Below are 16,483 nucleotides of genomic sequence, written 5' to 3' on the forward strand. Positions count from 1 at the left end.
TAAAGTAATTAGCCTCCAATTAAAATAAATAAATTTAAATGTAAAAAAATAATAGAAAAAGAAAAGCTTTCATTATCTTTTATGGAACAAGTGTACCTATCATTCTCTTGCTTCTAAACTGACCCTTTTGAGTCCAAACTCTGTATATTTTCTATATTCTCTGTATATTTCCTGCTTGCTCCTCATTGTTTATGCTACTCTGCTCCCAATGTGCTCCGCTTCCTACTACTCTCCTTTCTTTCATCTTCTAACCAGTACCAGTTCTTTGAGGCTGACTTTGAAATCTGCCCCTTTAGGTGATCCCTGATGAAAGTCCTCTCACAGCCCCGCACCTTAGATTGGATTGGATACTCTGCGTCCTCCATATATCCTGTACCGCTGTTTCCATGGTTGTCCACACTGCAGTGTGTTAGGATTCCCTTTTATATGTCCTCTCCTCCTGCGCAGATAAAGAAGTTTCTGAGTCTGTTTCTTGGATTAAATTTTAAATCTTTTTCAGTATCTCCTATAATTGCTGGTGTTGATGGCGATGGCAGCCCTGAAGACGTCACTGTTATCCTTAACAGCCCCACATCTTTGGTCTGCGAAGCTTATTCATATCCCCCAGCCACCATCACCTGGTTTAAGAATGGAACTCCTTTAGAATCCAACCAAAATATCCGTATTCTTCCAGGTAACTAGCTTACTTCAGATACCCAAGATGCGTTTGTGCCACCTACTTGTATAAAAAACAGAATCATTGCTATTTTTATATAAACATTTACATTGTTCGTGGTGTTGTACTATTGCTATCTAATTTTTTAATTTTATCTCTAAATCTTGTAATCTAGGGTAGTAAAATTTCTTTTTGAAAGACCAATAAAGTAAATAAAAGGCAAATAAATAAATTCTACAGTGTGATTAATTGCTTAAATATAATGTGGAATACCAAAAAGGGTAGAAATTCACTTCTTGTTGAATTGAACCTTGAAGGTTAGTATTTAGATTGACAGAGTTTGTTATTCCTCATTAATACTTGGAAATATGTATGTATGAAAACAGAAAGCATTTAAAAGTATGATCACTAACTTTAAGAAATTTGTAGGGATAATACATGTGGAAGGAAGTTCATTAACAATAGGAATCCATGGATAATCATGGGTTGTGAATAGTCATGTTGTGTAGTTGCCAAGTCATATCTGACTCTTTGCAACCTCGTGGACTATAGCCCACCAAGCTTCTCTGTCCATGGGGACTTCCTAAGTAAGAATACTGGAGTGGGCTTCCGTTTCCTTCTCCAGGGAATCTTCCCGTCCCAGGGATTGAACCTACATCTCTTGCATTGGCAGGCATTTACAGGATGATTTTTTATCAGTACTCATAGAGCATAATAAATGAGGTAGTGACAAGTTTTATAATAATGAAAAAAGGAATGGCCACCATAGGCTGAAGTGGTCATGAAATGGTTTGTCATAGCCAGAACTTGAAACAAACCTTCGAGAAAGTTATAGAACTTTGTTGGTTGGAAATGAATTAGGGGAGATTTCAGATCCATCAGAATGACGAGTGTGGGAAAAGTACAAGGTAATAATGCCCTGTCTACATGCAGGCAATAATAAACATACTCCTTACCTCCCTCCTGAGTTAGACTGTGTTCACAGGTATATATGTCAGGGAGGAGGGCAGGCAGGACATAGATCAGAAAGGTACGTTGGAGTCTTGTTTTGAATGCCTAGATTTAAAAGTTTTGACTTTATACTTTAGTCAATTGAAAATCATTGAAGATTTTTAGGAAGAAAAATTATAATGAAAAACTGTGTTTAGGGACTTCACTGCTGGTCCAGTTGCTGACTCCTCAGTCCTAATGCAGGAGGCCCAGGTTCGATTCCTCCTTAGGGAACTAGATCCCACATGCTGCAACTTAGAGTTCACATGCAGCAAGTAAGAGCCAGCACAGCAAACAAATAAAAAAATTTAAATAAGTTGTTTTAGCAAAATCAGTCTTTACTGATAGGCCAGGTAGATGAGAGGAAGAAGATAACTAAGGCAGAAGACCTGTTTGTAAAGACACGTGTACACCCATGGCTGATTCATGTTGATGTATGGCAAAAACCACCACAATATTGTAAAGTAGTTAGCCTCCAATTAAAATAAATCAATTAATTTTAAAAATGCTAAAAAAAAAAAATAAAAACCTTAGTTACAGTGTGTGCAAAGAGGCAGGGGAGGGTCAGAATGAGCATGAAGCGTCATTAGCACAGCAGACCACTGAGGACTTACCAATCTATGTTGTATTTTGTCCATCTGTATTGTTTTTTTTTTGTCTATTGTAGAATCAGCATAGAGAAGAATAAATAGGTTAATAGTAAGACTTACCACAAGTAAAACTTGTGGTTTGTGCAAACCCCACTGCCAGTGTGACTTCAGAGATTCTCTGGTGTTCTGTTGCTTTTCAGGAGGCAGGACTCTGCAGATCCTAAATGCACAGGAGGACGATGCTGGGAGATACGCTTGTGTAGCCACTAATGAGGCAGGGGAGATGATAAAGCATTATGAAGTGAAGGTCTACAGTAAGTTCTGAAAGAACACTATGTTCCAAGTTTTCTCCAGGTTTTCTAACTTTTTCAATTCTGTTTTTCATTCTGGGTTCATAATTATATTCATCATTAAAGTTGATCGCTTATGCAACTCTCTTCATTAAGATGGAAGTTGAATTAAACATTGTGCCCATGACCTCAATTTCTTCAAGATGTGAAAAGCCCACTGAATCGGCTCACTGACATTTTGGAAAACTTGTCAGTAGCACTTTCTTAAGTTCCTCTATTTTTTTTCTTGTGAATTACCCTATTCTGAATTTTGCTGTGTAGAAGTACTTTCATGCTCAAAACTGTTCCTTAAATATACATACTCTATTCAGCAGCCTCAGATGAGTTTGTCAGTGACTTTGGGCTGATCCACTGTACACTGATTTATTTAAAAAAAAAAAAAAAAGAATAGTACTGTTAATAAGGAGTACAATCGCTTTTTTTTTTTAAAAAGGAAAAGCATCTTTTTAATTATCTTTTGTTCATTGAATAATTCCCCTTAGGAACTAATAAAATGCATTTTATGGGTTATACTCGGCTGTGTTTGGGGACCCAGAACAAACTAAACTAACTGTTCTGTGAAGCATGTAACCTCACTGGCAGTATTATAGTGATGAGGGGAGAAAGAAAACTTTCTCCACATTCTCTGTCTGAACACTGCCGTTTCATAAAATGCTCAGTTGGGTCCTTGATGAAAGGAGAGCATAGCAAGTGCCTAAGTGATTTCCTTGTTTTCTTAAGTGGTTCTCGTTGTGATTTCCATGGCATTCTATTTTAAGAACTAATGTTGGGATCTCCCTGTCAGTCCAGTGGTTAAGACTCCACGCTTTCACTGCAGGGGGCACAGGTTCAACCCCTGGCCAGGGAACTAAGATCCCTCAGGCTATGTGGCATGACCAAAATAAAATAAGATTCAGTTCAGTTCAGTTCAGAGATTGTGCTAATGGTTGCACAACATTATAAAAATAATTAAAATAGAAAAAAACTCTGAAAAGTTAAAGAACTAATGTTTAATATTTTAATATTTGTGTTTATGCAGTTCCACCCATAATCAATAAAGGGGACCTCCTGGGGCCAGGTCTTTCCCCTAGAGAAGTGAAGATCAAAGTAAACAACACACTGACCTTGGAGTGTGAAGCCTATGCAATTCCTTCTGCATCTCTCAGCTGGTACAAGGATGGACAGGCCAGTCAAGTTTTTTTCTTTTGTTGATGGTTTTTTTATAGACTAAAATGGTCAATTAAATTAAAAAAATAAAACACTCAGACACAGGTGACTCAGAGAATCAATGTGACCTTAAAATTAAAACAATCCCATGTTCCTAGAGTATAAAATTGCAAAAACACACACAAAAATTGAACCATATTCAACGATTTTAATATTAATTTCATCACTAAAAAGTTTGAAGGACTGTTTTAACATACACTAGCAACTGTCTTTGAAAATCCAGCCACCTTCCCACTGGTGAATGATTTTTGTGCTCTGTGGTTTTTCAAACTGTGGAGAAGAAACACAAAAACAGTGCTGAGTCAGATTAGAATGATCAGTATAACACAGGTACTAAGCTGAAACTCCAGTACTTTGGCCACCTCATGCGACGAGTTGACTCATTGGAAAAGACCCTGATGCTGGGAGGGATTGGGGGCAGGAGGAGAAGGAGACGACAGAGGATGAGATGGCTGGATGGCATCACTGACTCGATGGACGTGAGTCTGAGTAAACTCCGGGAGTTGGTGATGGACAGGGAGGCCTGGCGTGCTGCGATTCATGGGGTTGCAAAGAGTCGGACACGACTGAGCGACTGAACTGAACTGAACTGAAGTTTATTCAGAACTTTCTCTAAACACTTTTAACTCTTTTTCAAAAGGGTAATATTGCTAACATTTCAAGATGAAGGAAAAAAGCTAAATATGATGATAAAGTGCCCAATACAGGTAACTAGGGCCATGGAAAGACACATCCTTCAATTATGTAATCTGACTTTCAGATGACACACTATTTCTCATTCAACTTACTTCTGTGCATGTTTTAAAAACATGTGCTAGTGTTTTAAGACCAAAATAGGGTTTTTTTTTAGCTGCTGTTAACACTCTACTTAATACAGATGTGACATAGCTAAGCTGATGTTTGTCCTGTTTTACACATAATCAACCAAATAGTGAGTCAAATTCCAATTGTAGATGTTCAGGTCAGAGTCATAATTTAAGATGCAGAAAGATATAGATTTATTTTTTCATATCACAGATGGATTTTGCAATCCTGGTGGCCAGAAAAAAAAATCATCTCTTATAAAATAAGCAAATTTCATCTGGAAGCTATTGCAAAAGGAAAAAATATGGAACTCCCACCAAGTTCTGTTTACAGTTTCTTTTCTGACTACAAACACACTTTATGAACAATATCAATTCTATATGAGTTTGCTTGGAATCAAATAATTCCTTTCTCTTTTGAAATGTTATTATTTTATTTTTAATTTTACCTAAAACCTTTTCATTCCTTGCATTTTATACACATGTAGACATATATACACATAAAAATTTGACAAAATCTTGCATTTTACTAGGAATAGCGAAGTTTTTCTTAAGTTTCATAATGAACAGTTAAACTGGTTTCACATCCAGACTGAAATTGATCCTATTAAGATGCTTTAGTTAAACTGCTAAATTTTTCAGGATTTGCAATTGGTCCCCTAAAATGTATACAAAAAATACTGGTTTTGGTTTATCTTCCATATCATTCCTTCTGCTAGTTCATTTCTCAGATAAGCAACAGTGCTTGAAGAAAACAGTGTTTTTGAGAAAAGCCACCAACAATATCAGCAGCATTAACCACTATAAGTTTTGATAGAATCTATGTATTTGTTTATTCATGCTCTGAAATTTTTCTTTGACATGGAAAGTTTAAATTATACTATTTTTATATGTGATGTTAATAATGGTTCATTGCATCCCAAATTATTTATTAAGCATATAGTATTTGCCAAATACTATTTCAGATCCAGGTGATACCACTATGAAGGAAAGGAGACAAAAAAAAAAAATCTTTGCTTTTGTGGAGTTTATGGGGTGGGGAGGAAACTAAACAAAAAAGTAAGCACACAGTGCTTAAGGGTGAATGTTACAGAGAAAATTCAGAGAGAATAGGAAGTATGAGGAGTATGATCTCCTATTTATCTAGGGAAGACCTCACTGAGAAGGTGATATTTAAGCTGAACTCAAAGAAACTAAACTGAAGGAAGCAGACATAAGATATCTGAGAGGAAAATATTCTAGAGAGACTGGCAAGGGACAGAGGGCCTGAGGCATTTGGCTGCAGTGCAGCGATCAATGGAGACACAAAGGAAGGTGAGAGCAAAAGATTAACGGAGGGTCGGATCATACTAAGAGCTAAGGTGGCACAGTGGTACAGAATCTGCCTGGGGAGGGGGGTTCGGGATTGGGAACACGTGTACACCCGTGGCGGATTCATGTTGATGTATGGCAAACCCAATACAATCTTGTAAAGTAATTAGCCTCTAATTAAAATAAATAAATTTCAATTAAAAAATAAAAGAAGAAGAATCTGCCTGTCTGTGCAGGAGATGCAGGTTCAGTCCCTGGGTTGGGAAGATCCCTTGGAGAAGGAAATTGCAGCCCAACTCCGGTATTATTGCCTGGAGAATCCCATGGACAGAGGAGCCTGATGGGCTACAGTCCACGGGGTCGCAAAGAGGCAGACAGGACTGAGCAACAGCACACAGATTATAATGCTTACAGATCTATTGGCCTTATACTGATGGAAAGCCTCTGGAGAATTTTGAACACAGGAGTGAAATGAACTGACTTAAAAGATTTTTTAAAAATTGCATTGGCTTCTTTACTGGTTGAAGAAAGAGGAAGTCCAGAAATGAATCTATTGCCATTGTCCAAGAGATAGAAGTTGGTTGCTTGGATGAAGTGATAGCAGGATGTGAGGGAAAGAGATAAGTCACAAGCTTTGCATGAGATCTATGGGAGAGTGAGATTAGGTGCAAAGAGAAGAGGTCCGAGGATTTAAGCCCTGGGGGAGCTCCTCCATTTTGAGGTTGTGTGGCAGGGAGTGAAGTGTCCCAAAAGATAAGGAAATAGAGTTGTCAAAATTAAGACAAGTTAAACTGTGTTAAATACCCCTGATCAAGTAAAATAAAGCCTAAGAAACTGACCAGTAAATTGAGCCACATGGATGTCACTGATGACCTTGACAATATCATTTCAGTCAAGTAGAAATGATAAAAGTCTTATTGCAGGATTCAAGAAGAGATGGAGAGAAATGGAGACAGAAAATGTAGAAAACTTTTTAAAGTCACTGGCTATAAAAGAGAATAGAAAAATATGGAGTTAGGCTGCAGTCTAATGAAGTGTTTTTAATGCGGAAATTATACAGTTGTATGCTGACTGAAATCATGCAGTGGGCACAAAGCAACTGATGATGACGCACGTGAGAGAGGACAGTTACTGGCGTAGACCCAGGGATGTAGAGAATGGACAGAGACTGGTATCAATCAAGGTTAGGGTTTTGCTAGGCAAATAAAATAAAGGGAGAAGGTGAAAGGAGTTGATTTTTTTTTAATGCAAGTTTATGCAAGGAGTGACTGCCATAATAGACCTTCTCTGAATCAGGAGGAGAGTGAGTGATCGTGAAAAGATTGCAAGTTCAGTGAATTTTGGGTCCTCCTGTGGCAACAAAAAATTATGGGAGTTGGGATGCTATAGCAAATGAGTTAGAAAGTTAAGAGGTGGTGGTCAGAAGGTGAGAACTTGAAACTGAGATTATGAAGAGGTGTGATTATTGATAATTATCAAGTTCTAGGTATAACTCTCCTATTGAGTGACTGAGAGAGGGTTTGGACCAAAAAAATTAAAAAGATTCAAGGAGCTGAGAGCACAAAGCATTGGATGGCTGTCTATGTGGGCTTTGAAACCACCAAGAATTATGAGAAAAATCATTGGAAGGAGTAACAGTGAGCCAAGAACTAAAATTTTCAAGAAATAAGAGGGAATTTAGTATATACAGAATGTTTAAAAGATGAGAAATGTCCTATTAAATGTAGCTAATGTTATCAATAAACCCTCATAATATAAATATCTCAAGGTTAAATTTTTTCATTTATTAAGTAAAGATGTTTCTGAATGAGCCATAGTGATTTTTAAATCTAATCAGGCTATGCTAATGTCTTCAATCTTTCTTTAAAAAACTCTAGATTTGCTATAAAATAATAAGAGATGCTTCACTACAGTGTGGGATCAGCTGAAGTCATTTTTTTTTTCCAACATAGATATGATACCTTAAGAACATTTTTCATCATAAATAGTTTATAAATGCACCACCCAGAAATACCTAGCACAGATATATACTACATGAACTACAATTTTCAATAAATAAAGACATGATTGCTCAAAAACAATCAGCTTACTCAAAGTAAATTAAGTTATTGTTGTCTTGAGTATTTCTATTTGACCTACATTTTAATTTTTGTTAAAGAATCATAAAAACTCTCAACTGCATGGCCCCCTAGAGGATTTATTGGAGTACTTAATGATAACATTATTATAATTGAATTACAGCCCCTTAAATCAGATGATCATGTTACCATTGCTGCGGGTGGACACACACTTCAAATCAAGGAGGCTCAAATATCTGACACTGGACGATACACGTGTGTAGCATCTAATGTTGCAGGTGAAGATGAGCTGGATTTTGATGTGAATATACAAGGTAATACTAATATGCTTAGTAAATGTAATTTCATTTGTATGATTTGGCAGAGCAATGACAAAGAGATTTGCCTTGGTTTGCTTTAGTATTTTTTTTCTGTTGATAATAATATAAATTCATTATTGAAAACTTAGTCTCAAAAAAATAACAAAGCAGAAAATAATCCTGTCATTCAGGGTTACTTCTGTTATTTTTGTGTGTTTCCTTTTGATATATTTTTGTAAATCTGTATGTTATTTATAAATTGGAATCACCCAATACATACTTCTCTGTTACATTAGCTTTCCCCTAACGTTATATTGTAAAGTTTATCAGAATGCCAAAGTAACATTATATCAGATTTTAAAGTAGTAAGACTTGGAATCTGATGACTTAGGCTCCTTCAAGCTTTGTGACTTGGTGGGTTACCTACATATTTTAAGCCTCTTTTTCTTCACTTTTAAAATTAACACCTTGTAGAATTGTGAATACTAAATAAGATAAATTATTTTCTTAGTTCATGGTTCTCACCCAGAAAACTTTGAGAATGTCTCTTTATTTTTGTTAATACACTTTTTAATCTTGGCTACATAACTTCTTTGGCTTTCTTAATAAGACAAATCATTGGGAAATGCTCTATTGAGCCAATATTTTTTAATGGTTTCTTGAAATTAGTTTTCCCTGCTATGATCATATTCTTTAGCCATGTTTATTATATTAAGAGTAGGTCCTTCCTAAGAGCAGGACAATCTATCTTCTAAGTGCTAGATCCTTTGAACAGGAATGGCAAGCAGAACATGAGCACAACATTCTGAGCTCCATACTCTTGCTTTTTCACTGGAGAACCGGCTCCGACTTTGGTCTGCTACTTTTTATTTTAGCTATGGGCCGAGTTGGTAGGTGTATAAGTACTTGAAAATATTTTCACATTGTCTAATTTATTACATGTACAAATTGCTCTTGTGAAAATACGAGCCAAGCTCTTTCTTTAATGGATTGACACTGTCATTTCCATGAGTCCAAAATTTCATGTCTTTCCTCCGTAGTTCCTCCAAGTTTCCAGAAGCTCTGGGAAATAGGAAACAGGGTGGATACTGGCAGGAGAGGTGAAGCCAAGGACGTGATCATCAACAATCCCATCTCTCTCTATTGTGAGACTAACGCTGCTCCCGCGCCTACACTGACATGGTATAAAGATGGCCACCCTCTCACCTCAAGTGAGAGAGTACTGATTTTGCCAGGTAAACACTGCTAGGAAGAGGGTGAAAATCTGAATCTCTGTCAGATGTACTTTTCATTTATTGAAGTGAAGTGAAAGTCACTCAGTCGTGTCCGACTCTTTGTGACCCCATGGACTATACAGTCCATAGAATTCTCCAGGCCAGAATACTGGAGTGGGTAGCCTTGCCTTTCTCCATAAGACCAGTCAAATTGATTGATTTTATGGCCACTGGTATCTATGTACCTTCAAGCTAGGAGAGTCTAGGATGAAAATTTGACGTAGGATAGAACACCTTTAATTATCAGATATACTATGGAATCATTCTATCAAGGTAAAGTCTTTGGCTCCAAGTGCCTCCATTTTTCTATATAGTGTGATGAAATAATCAGCTCTGTTTCTGTACATTATTAATGATAAATTCTAAAGTATATTTGCAAATAGTTACTACTCAGTTATTAAATGCACTTCTCATAAATCAATCATAAAGATTATTAGTTTAAGATATTTCAGTTATTACATGGTTTATGATGGAAAAAAGAGATGTTTAAATTGTGGAATAATAATATTTTCAAGGCTTCTATTTACTTTTAGCAAACATTCAAATAGGCTTGTCAAAATTTATCGAACTATACATTTAAAGTCCAGTGCCCTCCATTGTATGTAAACTTTATCTCAAATAAAAGAATCTTGGAGTAAAAAAAAGAGACTAAATAGAAATGATGACCAGATATACTATGTGATCCTATATTGGATCTGAGCTTAGGAAAAAAATAGATATAAAAGATAGTATAATAATAATGAAATTTGAATATAGACTCTGGTTCAATAGTAGTTTTTTTCTTGATTCTACATATTGATCATTATACTATCATTCAGTTCAGTTCAATCGCTCAGTCGTATCCGACTCTTTGCGACCCCATGAACCACAGCATGCCAGGCCTTCCTGTCCATCCACCAACTCCCAGAGTCCACCCAAACCCATGTCCATCGAGTCAGTGATGCCATCCAACCATCTCATCTTCTGTCGTCCCCTTCTCCTCCTGCCCTCAATCTTTCCCAGCATCAGGGGCTTTTCAATGAGTCAGCTCTTCGCATCAGATGGCCAAAGTATGGGAGTTTCAGCTTCAACAACAGTCCTTCCAATGAACACACAGGACAGTTCTCCTTTAGGATGGACTGGGTGGATCTCCTTGCAGTCCAAGGGACTTTCAAGAGTCTTCTCCAACACCACAGTTCAAAAACATCAATTCTTTGTCACTCAGCTTTCTTCACAGTCCAACTCTCACATCCATACATGACCCCTGGAAAAACCATAGCCTTAACTAGATGGACCTTTGTTGGCAAAGTAATGTCTCTTCTTTTTAATATGCTGTCTAGGTTGGTCATAACTTTCTTTCCAAGGAGTAAGCGTCTTTTAGTTTCATGGGTGCAATCACCATCTGCACTATTTTGGAGCCCAGAAAAATAAAATCAGCCACTGTTTCCACTGTTTCCCCATCTATTTGCCATGAAGTGATGGGACTGGATGCTATCATTATATAGGGATTATCCTTGTTTTATGAAATCGAGATTTGTGAGTATTTAGGGGTAAAGGGGAAACATGTTAACAATTTGCTCTCAAATTTTATATATATATATGTAATCTTTTTCTAAATCATTTGAGAGTATTATATATTTATATATATATAAATAAAACTTAATATGTACATATATATGACAGAACTCAAACTAATGTATTGAAATATAAATACTTGATAAATATAGATAAAATTTTATATAAATATTGTGACTTTTCTCTGTTTGAAATTACACCATCATGAAAAGTTTGAAAATATATTATTCTTTGAAAATCATATGTATAATGGTATACTTTATACCTTTTATATCCTTGGCTATTATTTGCTCAAATCAGTCCTTGTCTCCAACAGTGTAAACTTCTTTTGTTGTTGTTGTTTGTTACCCTTTAGTCAGTATGTCATGTCTGACTCTTGGTGACCTGCTGGGCTCCTCTCACATGTGTTTAGAATTTTATGTAAAAGCAAGAAGTCACCACATAACAGCATTCCACATGGAACAAGAGCAGGGCATAGAGCAACATTCCTCCCTTGAGGAAAATCTACGCAAGCTCTTTAGTTCTCAGGAGGTCTCATTTATATGCTGGGTCACTTTTCAGTAATGCACTGTTTGGTATAAATGTGGTATGTGGGGTTAACACTGGAACACTGGATGAAGAGCCTTAAAAGAAAATGTAAGGAAGTCATTAGACCTGAAAAGTTATATCTCTGTTTATGACCACTTTCACTCTAAGATTTAGAGAAGTAAACATATGTATTGGGATCTGTTTTCAGGAGGGCGAGTGTTACAAATTCCTCGGGCTAAAGTAGAAGATGCTGGGAGATACATGTGTGTGGCTGTGAACGAGGCTGGAGAAGATTCCCTTCAGTATGACATTCGTGTACTCTGTGAGTTTGTTTGTTTCTTTTGTGTTTATGATGCATTCTTTCACTCAAAAGTCTTTTGAGGGACTAATGTTTGCATGATGTCACACTCAGCATTTTAGAGACATAATCAGAAACTGATAATTCTCCCAGGGAATTGTCGTATACAAATTGAGAGCACCTTAGTTAGTACGCCTGAACTATCAAATAAGAAACTGGCTTAAATTTTTAAAAAGAGAGAGAGAGAGAATCACTGATCCATGAACCTGAAAACTCCCAGGCAGCAATCATATCTAACTTCTGTGACTCAGAAGAGATCCACTGAACTTTATCTTGGCTTGCTTTTCTTTCCCAGTATTTATAACTGAAATCCTAAAATTGGATCTCCGTGGCTTTAATTGGCCAAACGTGAGTCACATATCCATATCTGAACCAATTACAGAGGCCAAGAGGCCTCACTGCTAAGGCATAATTTATATGTCCACCCTTGGAACACAGACATGTTATGAATGCATGGACTGAGAGTAGAAGTATTGTACCTTTAAGGGAAAAGAGAGGGGGTGGTAGTAGAAGCAGGAAAAAAGTAGATGTTTTCATTAGAAGGAGATAAGCTAGAGAAGTAGCAGTGGGAATGTATAGGAATCAGTTGTTATGAAAGTTTTTATAGAGGAAGTGATTAGGTTATATGAAGCGGTAGGCACTTATCCGAGAGTATAAGATGAAACAGATTTTTGTCCTGTGTGATTGAGAAAATTATAAAAAGAGTAATAAAAATAGAAGATTTAGGGAAACAACATGACTTGAGAAGAATGAAATCAGTGTTGTTTTGGATATGTCGAATTTAGCATGGTACCAAGATACTCAGGAAGATGTTGAAAGAGACATTGGAAATATGGAACTACAACACAGGAGGGAGATTTGAACTAAGAATATAGGTTTGAAAGTTGTACACAAACAAGTGATATTCAGAGGCATGAGATTTTTCAACAGAAAGTGTTATAGAGTAGAAGATCAAGAAGATCATTGTAGCATCATTTACAAGTAGGAGACAAGACAAAGAAAGTAAATTAGAGGAGGAACAATCTGAGGAGTTTATGTAACCTATGAAATCATAGAATCCAAGGCATAGAAAATGTTATCAAGAAGTGGGTTTAGTATGGAATGCTAAAGCAAATTTCAGTTCAGTTCAGTTGCTCAGTCATGTCTGACTCTGCGACCCCATGGACTGCAGCACGCCAGGCTTCCCTGTCCATCACCCACTCCCGGAGATGTACAAACTCATGTCCATCAAGTCAGTGATACCATTCAACCATCTCATCCTCTGTCGTCCCCTTCTCCTCCTGCCTTCAATCTTTCCCAGCATCAGGGTCTTTCCCAATGAGTCAGTTCTTTGCATCAGGTGACCAGAGTATTGGAGATTCAGCTTCAGCATCAGTCCTTCCAATGAGTATTCAGGACTGATTTCCTTTACGATGGACTGGTTTGAACTCCTTGCATTCCAAGGGACTCTCAAGAGTCTTCTCCAACACCACAGTTGCAAAGCATCAATTCTAAGGTGCTCAGCTTTCTTTATAGTCCAACTCTCACATTCATACATGACCACAGGATAAACCATAGCTTTGACTAGACGGACCTTTGTCAGCAAAGTAATATCTCTGCTTTTTAATATGCTGTCTAGGTTGGTCATAACTTTTCTTTCAAGGAGTAGGTGTCTTTTTATTTAATGGCTACAGTCACCATCTGAAGTGATTTTGGAGCCCAAGAAAAGAAAATCTGTCACTCTTTCCCCGTCTGTTTGCCATGAAGTGATGGGACCGAATGCCAACGTTCAGTTTTCTGAACGTTGAGTTTTAAGCCAGCTTTTTCACTCTCCTCTTTCACTTTCACCAAGAGGCTCTTTAGTCCTTCTTCGCTTTCTGCCACAAGGGTGATGTCCCCTATGTATCTTAGGTTATTATTTCTCTCAGCAATCTTGATTCCAGCTTGTGCTTCATCCAGCCCAGCATTTCACACGATCTACTCTGCATATAAGTTAAATTAACAGAGTGACAGTATACAGCCTTGATGTACTCCTTTCCCAATTTGGAAACAGTTCATTGTTCCATGTAGGGTTCTAACTGTTGCTTCTTGATCTGCATACAGATTTCTCAAGAGGTGGTCTGGTATTCCCATCTGTTTAAGAATTTTCCATAGTTTGTTGTGATCCATACAGTCAAAGGCTTTGGTGTAGTCAGTAAAGCAGAAATAGATGTTTTTTCTGGAACTGTCTTGTTTTTTCAGTGATCCAATGGATGTTGGCAATTTGATCTCTGGCTCTTCTGCCTCTTCTAAATCCAGCTTGAACAACTGGAAGTTCTTGGTTCATATACTGTTGAATCCTAGCTTGGAGAATTTTGAGCATTACTTTGCTAGCATGTGAGTTGAGTTCAATTGTGAGGTAGTTTGAACTTTCTTTGGCATTGCCTTTCTTTGTGATTGGAATGAAAACTGACCTTTTCCAGTCCTGTGGCCATTGCTGAGTTTTCCAAATTTGCTGGCATATTGAGTGCAGCACTTTCACAGAATCATCTTTTAAGGTTTGAAATAGCTCAGCTGGAATTCCCAGGAGCTCACTGTGGCTCAGATCATGAACTCCTTATTGAAAAATTTGGACTTAAATTGAAGAAAGTAGGGAAAACCACTACACCTTTGATACAGGTATGACCTAAATCAAATCCCTTACACTTATACAGTGGAAGTGACAAATAGATTCAAGGGATTAGATCTGATAGACAGAGTGCCTGAAGAACTATGGATGGAGGTTTGTGACATTGTACAGGAAGCAGGGATCAAGACCATCCCCAATAAAAAGACATACAAAATGCAAAATGGTTGTCTGAGGAGGCCTTACAAATAGCTGAGAAAAGACGAGAACCTGAAGGCAAAGGAAAAGAGATATATACCCATTTGAATGCAGAGTTCCAAATAATAGCAAGTAGAGATAAGAAAGCCTTCCTAAGTGATCAGTGCAGAGAGATAGAGGAAAACAATAGAATGGGAAAGACTAGAGATCTCTTCCAGAAAATTAGAGATACCAAGGGAAATTTTCATGCAAAGATGGGCACAATTAAGCACAGAAATGGTATGGACCTAACAGAAGCAGAAAATATTAAGAAGAGGTGGCAAGAATACACAGAAAAACTGTATAAAAAAGATCTTCATGACCCAGATAACCACGATGTTGTGATCACTCCCCTAGAGCCAGACATCCTGGAGTACAAAGTCAAGTGGGCTTTAGGAAGCATCACTATGAACAAAGCAAATTTAAGGAAATGAAAACTAAAAAAGGTCATTTGGCTTTGAAACTAAAAAATCATTGGTGAAATTCAAAAGATCAATTTTTTTTTTAGTATGGTGTGGTACTCAACCACAGAACAGAAGGATATATACTGAGCAAATATAGAAAAGGAAACAAATATAGACTACACTTAGGAGATTTTGAAGAGGCAGGAAGACATGAAATTGAGTTGTAGGATAACAGCTTGTTTGAAATAATATCTTTAAGAGAGTTTTGAACTTGCTTATAGTTCAAGGAAAATGCTCCAACAGACAGGGACAGGTTAAAGTTTCTCGTGTGTGTGCAGATGGGAGGAAGGGACAAGATTGATGGATCAAGTCTTAGAATAGGTGAAAAATGCAGTCAGGAAACCAAGAGGGGTCAACTAGGGTTCACTACCTTCCATGGTAGTGAACTGCCATCCCTTGAGATGGTGAGAAGGGATATGTGGGAACACATGTCAAATGTATTTAGTCCTTTCCTTAAGTATGAGAATAAGAGAAACAGTGGTTGGGTGGTATTTTGGGCCCATGGGAAACAGAGAACATTAGACATTTCCACCATGGGGAGGGGTGTGATAGACAGTCAAACATTGAAGTTGGAGCTACTTGGCTTCATCATTGCTTTCTACACCCACCCTCATCAACCTGGGATCAGAGATTAAAAAAAAAAAAATTATAATGTGACCTAAGGGTGGGGAGGGGAGTCTGTGAGGGTGGTGCGGAAAGTTAATAATCAGTGTTAACCTAAATGGGAAGCAAACTTTGGAAGTCCAGGATAGGTGGGGAAGAAAAAAATAAACCCAAATTCACATAATTTTTATCAGCACCCTAATTTATTAATGTAAAATGTTACATCAGGATCATGGATTCTTCTTCAACTTTTGCTTCTTTCTTATCCCAAACTTTTAAAAATTGTCATAAAGCTAGAATAATTTAGAAAGGACTTTGCTTCCTGTCTTTTCTCTTTGTTTCAATCACTTATTAGCGCCACCAGTTATCAAGGGAGCAAATGGTGATCTCCCTGAAGAGGTCACCGTGCTGGTGAACAAGAGTGTGCTGATGGAGTGTTCATCCAGTGGCAGTCCCACACCACGGAGTTCCTGGCAAAAAGATGGGCAGCCCTTGCTAGAAGATGAGCGTCATACATTTCTATCTAATGGGAGAATTCTTCAGGTAACAGTAAACAATCTAATTTTAAAATAGCTATTTGACTTTGTATTTTATAATCA

The 16,483-nt window shown here is 37.3% G+C and overlaps 1 protein-coding gene across 4 annotated transcripts in view; it reads left to right on the forward strand.

Moving 5' to 3' along the window:
• Positions 1 to 16,483, forward strand: part of HMCN1 (hemicentin 1) — a 538,929-nt gene that overhangs the window by 385,775 nt on the left and 136,671 nt on the right. For all 4 annotated transcript variants that reach the window (XM_019976773.2, XM_070768574.1, XM_070768576.1 and 1 more), the window contains 7 exons: positions 500 to 673; positions 2,436 to 2,549; positions 3,604 to 3,749; positions 8,147 to 8,297; positions 9,323 to 9,517; positions 11,847 to 11,960; positions 16,240 to 16,427. In XM_019976773.2, coding sequence (XP_019832332.2) covers positions 500 to 673; positions 2,436 to 2,549; positions 3,604 to 3,749; positions 8,147 to 8,297; positions 9,323 to 9,517; positions 11,847 to 11,960; positions 16,240 to 16,427 — 1,082 coding nt within the window. The remainder of the gene's footprint in view (positions 1 to 499; positions 674 to 2,435; positions 2,550 to 3,603; positions 3,750 to 8,146; positions 8,298 to 9,322; positions 9,518 to 11,846; positions 11,961 to 16,239; positions 16,428 to 16,483) is intronic.

The sequence above is a fragment of the Bos indicus genome, chromosome 16 (genome assembly GCF_029378745.1).
Source record: "Bos indicus isolate NIAB-ARS_2022 breed Sahiwal x Tharparkar chromosome 16, NIAB-ARS_B.indTharparkar_mat_pri_1.0, whole genome shotgun sequence".
NCBI lineage: Eukaryota > Metazoa > Chordata > Mammalia > Artiodactyla > Bovidae > Bos > Bos indicus.